This window comes from Triturus cristatus, chromosome 2_2 (genome assembly GCF_964204655.1).
Source record: "Triturus cristatus chromosome 2_2, aTriCri1.1, whole genome shotgun sequence".
NCBI lineage: Eukaryota > Metazoa > Chordata > Amphibia > Caudata > Salamandridae > Triturus > Triturus cristatus.
Window position 1 is genome coordinate 20,091,163 of NC_140582.1, and position 12,529 is coordinate 20,103,691.

Here is a 12,529-nt window from a genome sequence, read left to right on the forward strand (position 1 = left end):
ACCACCACCTGATGACAATATTGGTTTCGCACAGCTCATCAATAGAGCTGCTCAATACCATGGGGTAGAATTACATACTGATCCCTTGGACGAAGATTTTTTAGTGGAAACTTTCATGCTCTCCCAAAAAACCACAAATACTTTGCCCATGCTCAAGGGTATGATAAAACACGCCAGCGAGGTTTTCAAAGACCCTGTTAGAGCAAGAATACTTACACCATAGGTAGACAAAAAATATAAAGCCGCTCCTACAGACCCAATTTACATCAGGGGTCAGGTACCTTTAGATTCTCTTGTTGTTTCAAATGCACGGAAAAGGGAAAATTCTCAAACAGGTGACCCCCCTCCTCCTGACATGGAGTCAAAAATCATATATTCATCAGGCAAAAGAATCGCATCTCAAACTCACAATCATTGGCGTATTGCCAATTCACGAGCTAGAAAAACTGATGCAACACTTACCAGACCAATACAAGGCTAAAGCTCACAACCTCATTCAAGAGGGTAAGCTTATTACGAACACTTCCATCAAATGTGCCCTTGATGCAGCCGATACGGCCTCGCGTGCCATTAACACCAGCGTTTTGCTACGCCAACACACTTGGCTTCGAATCTCAGGATTCAAACAAAAAGGACAATCAGCACTACTTAATCAGCCATTTGATCAAAACATCTTTTTGACCCCACAGTAGATTCTTCATTTTAAAAAAATGAAAAAAGACACCGAGACTGCTGAATCCATGGGGACATTACAACTACCTTCTAATAGAGGCTCCTTTCGTCGCTCCTTTTATAGGGGTGGCTCAAAGACAACTGAATCAGAAAACACCTCCTCTTCTTATAAAAGCCCCAATCAATCCTCCTCATCCAGAGGATATTTTCGGGGAGGATACAGAGGGAATAACAATAGAGGAAGAGGCAGAGGTAACTCCACACGCACTTCCCCCACCACCAAACAGTGACTTCCCTCCACTACCCCCCAATCATTCCACTCCTGTCAGGGGACGTCTCTCACAGTTCCTACCTGTCTGGAATTCCATTACAGCAGACAAGTGGGTAAGACAAATTATCCAATATGGTTATTGCCTGGAACTTACCTACACTCCACCAAACATTCCTCCCAAACATCGTGCGATGTCCTCCGAATATCTCAGCCTCCTAAAACAAGTTCTCTCCCTGTTAGAAAAACATGCAATAGAACCAGTCCCCTTTGCTTACCAGGGCACAGGGGTTTACTCACTCTATTTTTTAATCCCAAAAACGGACGGCTCTCTCAGACACATACTGGACCTCAGACAGCTAAATCTCTACATTCCATCTAATCATTTCTACATGGTCGCCCTCCCAAGAAGTACTACTATTGATTCAGCAAGGCGACTTTCTTTCCACTTTGTATCTTAAGGACGCCTACTTCCATATTCCCATTCACCCCGCTCACAGGAAATATATCAGGTTTGTGGTGGACAGTCAACACTATCAGTTCAAAGTCCTCCCGTTTGAGGTAACCACAGCACCCAGAGTTTTCACCAAGTGTCTAGCAGTAGTTGCAGCTCACTTAAGAAGACACCACATTCACGTGTTTCCTTATCTGGACGATTGGCTCATAAAAGCCAAATCACAACAAAGCTGTGTTCAACACACCCACAAAACAATTCAATTGCTTCGCCGCTTGGGATTCACAGTAAACCTCACCAAATCCCACCTCCAACCGTCCAACACACAAGTATATCTAGGAGCTACAATAGACACTTGCAAAGCTCTAGCATATGCCAACCCAATCACGAAACGCAACATACAGGCTTTAATATCACAATTGTAACCTCAACACTCATTACCAGCTCAAGTGTTCATGTAATTAATAGGAATGATTGCCTCTTGCATTCTAATAGTCCCTTATGCAAGACTCCAAATGCGTCCTCTGCAGGAATGCTTAGCATGTCAGTGGAACCAGGCTCAAGGCCAGGTGACAGATCTGGTGTTGGTAGACAGCCGCAGCCATCCCTCTCTGCATTGGTGGAACACACAAAACCTTTCCAAAGGGCGACCGTTCCTCAACCCAGTTCCACAGATAGTGCTAACAGCAGACGCATAGCTCACCGGCTGGGGAGCTCATCTACAAAATCATACCATTCAGAGCCTGTGGACCCCACGACAAAAACAGTTCCACATAAACTACCTGGAATTTCTGGCAATTTTTCTTGCCTTAAAAACCTTTCAAGTCCATCTACTACACAAAGCTGTCCTAGTACGTACAGACAACATGACAGCAATGTATTGTATACAAAAGCAAGGAGGTACACACTCCCTACAGCTCACCCGTCTAGCTCAAAGCATATGGAGATGGGCCATTTCTTCAAAGTAATATCTCCTTGCGGAACACCTTCCAGGAATAGACCGTCAGATTGCAGAGCTGCTCAGTCGTCAGCGACAACAGATCCACAAATGGCAGTTACATCCTTAAGTTCTCCTCCCATTCTTTCAAATGTGGGGCTTTGCAGAAATAGATGTTTGTCACACACCAAAAGGCAAAATGCCCAAACTTCGCGTCCAGGTATCCACACCCATTGTCCAAAGGCAATGCGCTATGGATTAACTGGTCCGGAACATTTGCTTACGCTTATTCGCCTCTCCTACTCATTCCATGAGTGGTTCGGAAGCTCCAACAGCATTCACTCAAAATGATCCTAGTTGCTCCCACATGGGCGCGACAACTGTGGTTCACAACCATGTTGGAACTATCTGTAGTTCCTCATCAAAAACTACACCTCTCATCCAAGATTCTCACTCAGAACCATGGAGAGATAAGACATACAGATCCCAATCAACTCAACCTTGCGATCTGGCACCTGAGATCATAGAGTTTGGCTACCTTAATCTCTCGCCAGACTGTACGAACGTCATTAAAGAGGCTAGACGTCCTACCACAAGAGCATGCTATGCAGCAAAGAGGAAACTATTTGTAACTTACTGTACCAACAATCAAATCAATCCACTAAATGCTTCTATTTAAAACATCATTTGCTATGTCTTACACCTACAACACTGTAACTTAGCATATACATCTATACGCTTGCATCTCGCTGCAATAGCTGCTTATCTACAAAACAGACAACACTTGTCTTTGTTTAGAGTGCCCGCTATCAAAGCATTCATGGGAGGACTCAAGAGAATCATTTCCCCTAGAGTTCCACCCTCTCCAGTTTGGAACCATAATATCGTCCTTATAAGACTCATGGGTCTACAGTTTGAACCTATGCACAAATGTGAACTACAGTTCCTCACTTGGAAGGTGGCCTTCCTTATAGCCATCACATCTCTTAGAAAAGTTGGTGAGCTCCAGGCACTAACCATACAAGAACCATTTTTGCAAATTCATCACAACAAAGTGGTTCTAAGGACTAATGCAAAATGTTTCCCTAAAGTTGCTTCTGCCTTTCACCTCAGTCTGTTGATCTACCAGTGTTTTTCCCTCAACCAGACTCAGTGGCAGAAGGTGCTCTTCACACACTAGATGTTAAAAGAGCAATACTTTATTACATTGAACGAGCAAAATATTTTAGGAAAACCCAACAACTCTTTGTTGCTTTTTCACCACCACATAAAGGCAATCCCATTTCAAAAACTGGTATTACACGATGGATAGTTAAATGTATCCAACTATGCTGCATCAAAGCTAAACGCACATCAACTATTCCCCCTAGAACGCATTCCATGCGCAAGCTAGGGGCTTCTATGGCATTCTTAGGGAATATACCCTTAGATGACATCTGCAAAGCTGCTACTTGGTCTACACCTCACACATTCACAAAACACTACTGTGTAGATGTGCATGCAAAACAACAAGCTAGTGTGGGCCAGGCTGTCTTTAGAACACTTTTTCAAACTACTGCAACAGATAGAAGTTTATTTATTTATTTATTTATTGCAATTTTTAAAGCGCGCAAATACCCCTACGGGTGTCTCGGCGCTAGTGTTTACAGAGCTCGCTGATGGTGTGACGGGGGAGTTTAGGACAATGAAAACAGCCATGTTTTAAGGCTCTTTCTGAATTTGAGGAGCGTGGGGGCAGTTTTAATATGAAGTGGTAGGGTGTTCCACAATTTGGCCGTGGCGATTGTGAAACATCTGTCTCCCCAGCTGGCCTTTCTTGTCCTAGGGACGTTCAGCAGGTAGGCAGAGGAAGATCGAAGGGTCCTGCATTGTTCCAGTGGGCGGAGAGCTCTTTTTAGAAACTGTGGTCCTGCATTGTTCAGAGTTTTATAGGCTATGCATAGAGCCTTAAATTTAATTCGGCTCCTAACCGGAAGCCAATGTAGTTTCTTGATATGAGCTGAGATTGAAGTGAACTTAGGAATGGATAGTAGGGTTCTGGCCGCCGCGTTTTGTACTGTCTGGAGCTTGTTGAGGACCTGTTCTTGGGCATTCAGGAGAAGAGAGTTACAGTAATCGGTTCTCGAGAACACTAAGGTGCTGATAAGTGTTTTGCCCGCGGACTGTGGTAGGTAAGGAAGTAATTTTTTTATTTTTTTTAGAGTGTAGAAGGCAGATGATACAACAGCGTTGGCGTGGTGTATGAAAGTAAGTTTATTGTCAAAAATGACTCCGAGGTTTCGGACCTTGACCACCGGTTGGGGGGGGGAACCCATCTGAGGTGGCCACCACTGAGGGGACCATAGAAGTCAGCCACCGCTGGGAAGATAACTGCTGTATAGTCTATGCTAATGCAGTTGATCTACAGCTCATATGCCTCGAACAAAAAAATGCTATTTACACAGTATGCATCTCTTCCTGGCATGTAGAGCTGTAGATTCATATGCACCCACCTGCCTGCCCGGGTACCTGTATCTGCTGCAGTATTATCTTACTTAGATACAACACACATGGCCATCCTTTTTTCAATTCTTACTAACTCCATCATTGCCCTTTATGGCGAAAACAATCTGAGGATGGAGTTGATGCCCATGCGCACTTTCATTGTAAGGAGGAGTCACCTACCTCGTGACTAGGAATACTTCTTTGAAGAAAAACAAAGTGCAAACATCCGAGCCCAACACCAGATGGCGATCTATGCGAACGCATATGAATCTACAGCTCTGCATGCCAAGAACAGATGCATACTGGGTAAGTAGCATTTTACTTCCTTTTCATTTTTACACATGAAATTCTTGACACATTTTCCTCCTTCTCCTAACAGAGTGCCTCTGAAGCTAAATTAGCCCGAGAAAATGGAGCATATTGCGCAGGAGGGATTGAACTGGTCCAACAGGTGATTCATTTTTTTCTATATACGTTTCTAATTCAAAGCTAAGTTTGTTTCCTTTCTGTATTTTGATGCCTGAGACATATCCAAATGTCTTTTTGATGATTTTTAAAGCTTATGTTTGAATGTAATTTTTTGTTGCTAAGATGTGATTGAGTGTAAGAGATTAACTGTTGCTCAAAATGCGGTGGTCCAAACCAATGTAACAGCTTGCCTATGATCGCCAAATGAGCATATGTTAGCGCAGATATCAAGTGTACTAATACTGCAATGAGAGAATGTGCGAGGGGGAAATTATTTCAAATTTAAATAGTGTTTTAAAAACCTAATTCCCTCAATGTAATGTTTTTCTGTAAGGATGTTTGATGTAATTTGCAACCGCCCCCTTTTTTTAACCAAGTGCCAAGGGACTTTAATCCCATACCTACAGCCACATTATGTGTATTTTTGTAGTCATATTTTACTTGTGCTCCAGCCAAAAACGATAACTGCTGATTTGTTTCTATTTACTGCTAGACTATTTTGCTGATTATACTGTTGAAAAGAAGTAGGAAATCGTGTTGTTAGAATATTGCAAGACATTTAGATGGAAATCACCCACTCTAGGTGGAAAAGAATTTGCCTGTAGAAGTTCACTGCTCATTTCGACTGTGTATAAGATACACAATAAAGGTACCTGTATATAACCTTGTTTAATCTCTTTTCATAGAAACCTTCTGTGAAAGTACATTTTCAAGTCTAACTTAATCATTACCCAGGTATTCGGCTAAAAACATTGAGCGGCTCTTAATGAGGGTGCTGGAATCCCACAATTACGCATCTTTCTATAAAGTGTGGGACTATTTACCCCTTCAAATGCTGATTCTCAATGAATATTCTATATTATATAAAATTTGTCCTGGAACACCATCCTCTTAATGCTTTAATTCTAATGACAGTATCTGGCCCAGCAAAAAACACTCTTTTCCAAACTTGGAGTATTGTGTCGGATGTACTACGTGACAGAGACGGTCCACGTACAAAATAAGATACGTGATCTATACGATAGAGACTTCTAGCCGCTGATTACTTACCGTAGAATATCCCTGAGGTCGTCCGACTGGATCCGGAAATTTGTTGAGAGCAGTTCCCTTGCACTGGTAGGTAGCGTCGTCCTCGCCGGAAATGGGGTGCACGGTGCTTATATAGGCGCGACCGCAGCACTCTAACCATAGTTCCTTCTTTTCAGCGCCATCAATGCAGATCTGACTTAATCTCCCCTCTATTATTTTTTTAATGGATTTTTCAACACTTTGTTGACATTTTAACCAGTGTGCCTTTTTTCGATGCCTTTTTGTATATGTCTCCAAAGAAACCTGTTGGGCGATCAGACCCCTCTGAAGCTCCTTCGGACCCCATTGGTCCGAGCGTGCCCCAACTAGATTTCTGCTAGTGGGTTCGCCCTTGGTACCAGTTGAGCCCTCTGGATCTGCTCCTGATTCAGGACCGACCCCAGTCACGAATCCACAATCTCCACCGATGTTTGTTGCTGTGTGCTGTTTCCAGCGCCGACCAGGCCATCGGGTGTGCTGATTCAATCATAATTCCTGACTCCGATACAGAGCTAGACCGGACCTAGACCGTCTGAGTCTGAGACAGAGCCTCATTTCTTAGAAAGACCCTTCGAGGATTATGAATAGAGAGTATCTGAGGATCCCTATAGTTATCCAGACCCCCTAAAAGAGACCAAAGACAAGGATAACTGGTTGGGGAACTGGCTGATGCCAGGCGTCTGGATGCCACACCAGACACTGGTCTCTCTCCTCCTACAGTGGCTTCAAAGGAAGGAGCTTCCTTTGCAAAGGGGGTGCATAGAGCAGTTCAGGTCCTTGGCCATATGCTGTCTACAGGAGAAGTCAAGCCAAACATCTGAACAGAGTTGCTTCAACCTGGAGTATCCACCTCAGAAATCCTATTCCCTGTTAGGACGGTAAAGTCCTCTGGATGGTAATGGATGTGTACCCCTGCCGTGAGTGCCCAACTGTACAGTTGTCTGGATCCCGAATACTGATTTTTGAATCATGCCTTTGTGCCATGACATAGGCCTGTCCCACAGATTGCGGTCTTGTTGGCCCAGAGAGTCGCCCAATGTGCTACCCTCATAGTGGTAGAAGGCTACCGTCTTCACCAGTAGTTAAACAGCACGAGTGCTTTGGTGGCAACATGCCATGTAGTGATGAGTAGGACTGAACATATCCTTTTTAACCTTTGCCCCTGAAGTGAGGCCTACAGGTTCACTCACCTTTTTAAAGTCCTGCTGCTGTGTGCTTTACTTACCATTGGCCTACATTGGTTAGATGTAAAGTGCTGCACAGTGCAGGAATGATGACTGCGCTAGTTGTATGTGTGCTGGGTAAAGGTACAGTACAGGGATAGAGCAGTGCTGTGCAGTGTGTGCATGGCAAATGCATGCATGGGATGTGTATGTACCTACGAGGAGTTCAGTACATGAGAGATGCAGAGCTAGGCAGTGTGTGAATGGTGAATACATGCACTGGGTGTATGTATACCTGGAAGGAGTAGAGTACATGAAATGTATAGTGTTGTGCGGCGCACACATGGTGAATGTGTGTGTTGGCTTCATGTGTGTCTGCAAGTGACAATGCAGAATGGCAACAGTACTAAGCAGGGCACGCCGAATAAACAAATGTGTGTGCTGAATGTATGTGTGCCTGGGTGGCACAATACATGAAGGTAACAGTACTGGGTTGTGTAAGTGCTGTGTGCATACATTGAGTGCAAGTGTGCCTGTAAGGGTACATTATAAGGGTACATTACATGGAGTACCCTGGGTTTCAATTTGGGAAGCCCAGGTCTGTCTGGTGAAGACATGAGGTTGAGGATTACCCTCAGACAGATTTGTCTATTGCTGCATTCCTGTGAGGTGGGTGGGACACACTAGAAGGGGGATAGCGATGCTCTCCCTGTACGCTTCAGTGGGTGCTCTTTGATTCAGTGAGAGATCACAAGGAAAGGGCCTGGACACATCTTAGGAAGGAGATGAGGCTGATAACGGAATCATGAAGAGCAGGGCTGATAGCCCGGTATTAAGTTTTTGATGTACATATCACTGCGGCTGACTTCCAGGTGTGAACTCTAGTCACTTCCATGACCTGTTTTGTTGGACTATCCACTTGGTAGTCTCTCCTGCTGTGCAGACACTTTCAAGAGGATGAGCGAGAGAAAGAGTATGTACTTCAGAAGAAGCAGAACACAACATAAAACTTCAAAGAACGAGATCCTAAATCATATTTGATGTCTGGAAATGGACTATAAGAAGGAGAGGTTGAGACCCCAAAAATTGTCATCTGTGGTATTCGGGGCGCATGATGACCCTAGCTTCCGAACCGACCGATGGTTCATGGGGAAGGGAGGATATAACAGGGCACTATACTCAAACCCGAAGAGATTAGGTTTGACTGGCCCCACAGCCAGAACGGTGGAAATTTGGCACCTTCTCCAGAAGCGAATGGGGTGTTATGGGCGGCTGACTAAGGCCACTCTGCTCTGGGAACCGGATTGTCTGGGACGGCTGAGCACCTGCGCGGGGTTCGATAAGTGGGATCTTATTGGCATTTCTACTGTGGGGGACATATGGGTTAAAGACAGGAAGGTGACCTTCGCAGAGCTGCAACTTAACTACCATCTTGCTCCCTCGAAGCATTACCGCTATCTACAAATAAGCCATGCTATCGACCGCGCACTACCTGCTGAGACTCCTCTTCCAGACTACTCGCCCTTGGAAGACAGATTGTTGCTAGATTCAATGGACCACAGGGCTATTTCCTTAACATATAAATAGTTAATTAATAACCGAGCTGACACAATGCAGAAAGTACGGGCCAGGTGGTAAACAGATGTGGGCGAGATGTCTGACGAGGAATGGAGGGATGCGCTAGCCTCCCCTCGGGAGGTGGCGATACCAATGCGGCTCCGCCTGGTTCAACTCAAAGTGCTGCATCGTGTATATTTTGATGCGACCCTATTGTGTAAACTAGGTAGGCGTCCCGATGAGCTCTGCCTTCGGAATTGTCCTCATGTAGGCACCTTCACACACATTTTGTGGGCCTACCCTCCCCCATACAACACTATTGGACAGAAGTCACCCGTCAGATGGCGCGGGCCACCGGTAAGTCGGTTGTCCCCTCCCCTCAGTTATGCCTCCTTAATGTGTGGGATGATACGGACCTTACCCAAGCGGAGCAGGAATGGGCAGCGCTAGGTTGGGCCATAGCTAAAAGATATATTGCCCAGAAATGGGGGGTAGCCGCCGTGCCATCGTTGAGCGCCTGGGCCAAAGACATGGATTTAGCGATGGTGGCGGAGAAAACGGTCTACAAGGGTCGAGGTTGCCCTAAAAAGTGGGACCGCAAATGGGGAAGGTGGAATAAGTATTGGGGGGACATCTGCATTTCTCCCACGGTAGAACTCCGACGAGAGACGGGTCATACTGGACAACTTAGGTGGAGGTGTGTTGACCGGAGCTCTTGGAGAAACCTAATCCTACACTACGGGGGTTGGGGCCTCCCTGGTCCTAAACTGTTCTAGAGTCTCCTGTACAATGTTTTATGCTTGGTTTGTCTCTGTGCTAAATACCCTTGATGTGATGCTTGTCGTCTCTGATGCCCTTACATGTACCTTGTATAAATAAGTGCTGCTTAAATGTCACGACTGCTGTAACTGCTGCGGATTTCACTGTTAATAAAATGTTTATTTTAAAACAATTGTCATCTGCCAAGCAGCCAGACGGGCTGTGCGTGAGTAGGGGAAGCTCTGTAAGACTTTTGCTTGATACCAGTACCAGGGCTAAGGTCTGTTAGTTTCCTTGCTGCGTGAGAGGACATCCCCAAGGGAAACCAAGACAAATTTGGAGCCTGGATCACCAGTGCCTGCCTGCTTGCCAAGACCAGTGAGCCCTGTGAGGAAGAGGAGACCGTTGGAGGGAGTGAGGTCCAATGGAGAGCCCTGTCGAGTGGACTTTTAGTGTGAGGAGACTGCTGCTGCACCAATAGGTTTGTTGCCCATGTGCAGATTCATGTTGGTGACCCCTGTATGCCAGGAGAGGGTTGCCGTGAGGATAGCTTTGGAAAGTGTGCTGTGCGGTGAGTGCAAAACCAGTGTGCCACCGCTACGGTGACCACATATGCTAGGAGGGGCTGCTGTTGATGCCTGAACAGGAGGGCCAAGGCATGTGCTGGATTGAAGTGCCGATTCAGTTTGCCAGGAGGGGCCGCCATGGTGCAGACTGCCGTACGGTGAGGGCTGGCGCCTGGGTGGCAGCGGTGTAACAACACCATATGCCAGGATCTGCTGCTGGAGATAATCATGCTGTGAGGATAGAGTTGAAACCCTAGAATTGTGAAGCTGTGATGACCCATAGGTTATAGAAACATTGAGGACTGCACCTGACCTGATGCAGTGGACTGAGTGAGGACACCGTGGGTGCATCGTCACATCTCTGGGACCCAGATTAGGAGCATAGGAATCAAACCACCCCGCCCTATTTTGGAGCGAAGAACTTATTGTGCAGGATGAGAGCAGGAACACATCCAACCCTACCAGAGACGAGCGCATAGGTTCACAGGAGAGCATGCGCTTGCTGAGTGCTGCCGTGCCTCCCACATGTAGTGGACTCAAAGAGAAGGACCGGAGCCTGGCGAGTGCCTGCGGATGGCACACCAACTGAGACACTGCACGGTTCCTCTCTGCTGGCGTAGGTAAGACTGGTAATGGGACTACTGGGTCCGGGGGACTCGATGCTAAGAGCGCTGCGGCGCTAAGACACTTTTGACTATTTTCTAAGGGCCAGAGTGGACTTTTGAGCTAAGGCCTATTAGTGATCATTCTCTGGATGAGGCAACCACTTAATGGGTAATAACCATGACCAATTGCGAGGAGCGGGTGGGACAGGGATTTACCAGTGAAGCACTAGAGCCCTGATTTCAAGGGGGAAATGTGTTGTCTGTAAATGTCATAAACTGCCTTTGAATGTGTGGCGGTAATGCTAAAATTACTTAGTTTTATTATAAAAATAGGTATTTAAATGAACATTGATTTATTGATACTGCTGTGTGCTGTCTGAATACCACTGAGAGTTAAGCGCAGAAGGGGTACTTGGCCCAGTTGATCAGGATCCATAGTAGCTCAGCCCCAGGACATCAGGAGTAAAAGAACCGGGCCTTCCTTACCCAGCACCCCACCCCTGATAGCTTAGTGGTCCAGAACTCTACTTCCAAAGTTAACCTTGGCTCATTCCCTACCACACCACCGGATAGAAAATGTAAGAGGCTTGACTCCTTTGAAAGAGGATGTTCGAGTCATGTGTGCTGTAGATACACATACTGTGCATAATTCCGCCATCTAGTGTGTGACCCGGATGATTACAAGTTGTTTTTGTCCAAGAGGTTTTCTTCAAGTCACAAGGCTGTGTTACTCCTCCTCTTGGTAATACTGAGCATGGTTCTCGACTCCATTGCCAGATTGTTTTTTTCCGCCGTCAGGTTCATATGTAATCCTCCGTGCTCTGGTTCTAGACTTTCGGGCTCCCTTCGGTTCGCTAATAGATCTTCACTCGACTATATTGTCTTGTTCACGTAGTTATATTTGCGTTCCAAACTATTACCCTTCTGCGTTGCAGGTCTTTGACTCCCCTCCTCAGCCTACGGGCCACACCTGTCCAGACCTCTTTCACTTTGACTACTTTATCGAACAATGACCTGCTAATAGAACACACTCCATTAATTTTCTGTCCGAAGTATGACTCTAAATATCCCCATACCAACCAACAGTCCATTGGTAATCTATGCCTCTCACCTGATCATTGTGAGGAAAGCTGAGAAGCCTGCAAGTAATTTCAATCAAAGAAAACCCTTAGAGATCGATGTACCTGAAGCCAAGACATGCAGCGTAAACAAGCAGACGATGTACCAGATATTTTCAGTCAACAGGAAGAAGAGGCAGAAGCATCAGCAGCATAGGAGGAATCACTATACATGATTTTGATTCCGAGTTGGACTTCGAACAAGACTCTGCCACCATCTAACTGGCACGAAAGCATCGGAGAGTGGGTACACTGATCCCTAATCCAAAGCTCAAAACATTGTCACTGTCCGAAAAGACTGCTTACGGTCCGCCACTGCAAAAAGGCGATGGCGTGCACCGAAAAACGTAATTTGAAGCCCAACCTCAAACTCTGCTCTGAAAGTTCAGCCTGCAGCAGGGGCCTCCACC

The 12,529-nt window shown here is 45.8% G+C and overlaps 1 protein-coding gene across 1 annotated transcript in view; it reads left to right on the forward strand.

Moving 5' to 3' along the window:
• Positions 1–12,529, forward strand: part of MRPL1 (mitochondrial ribosomal protein L1) — a 423,200-nt gene that overhangs the window by 182,623 nt on the left and 228,048 nt on the right. Inside the window, exon 5 of the mRNA XM_085640944.1 lies at positions 5,195–5,266. Within this exon, the coding sequence (XP_085497070.1) occupies positions 5,195–5,266 (72 nt within the window). The remainder of the gene's footprint in view (positions 1–5,194; positions 5,267–12,529) is intronic.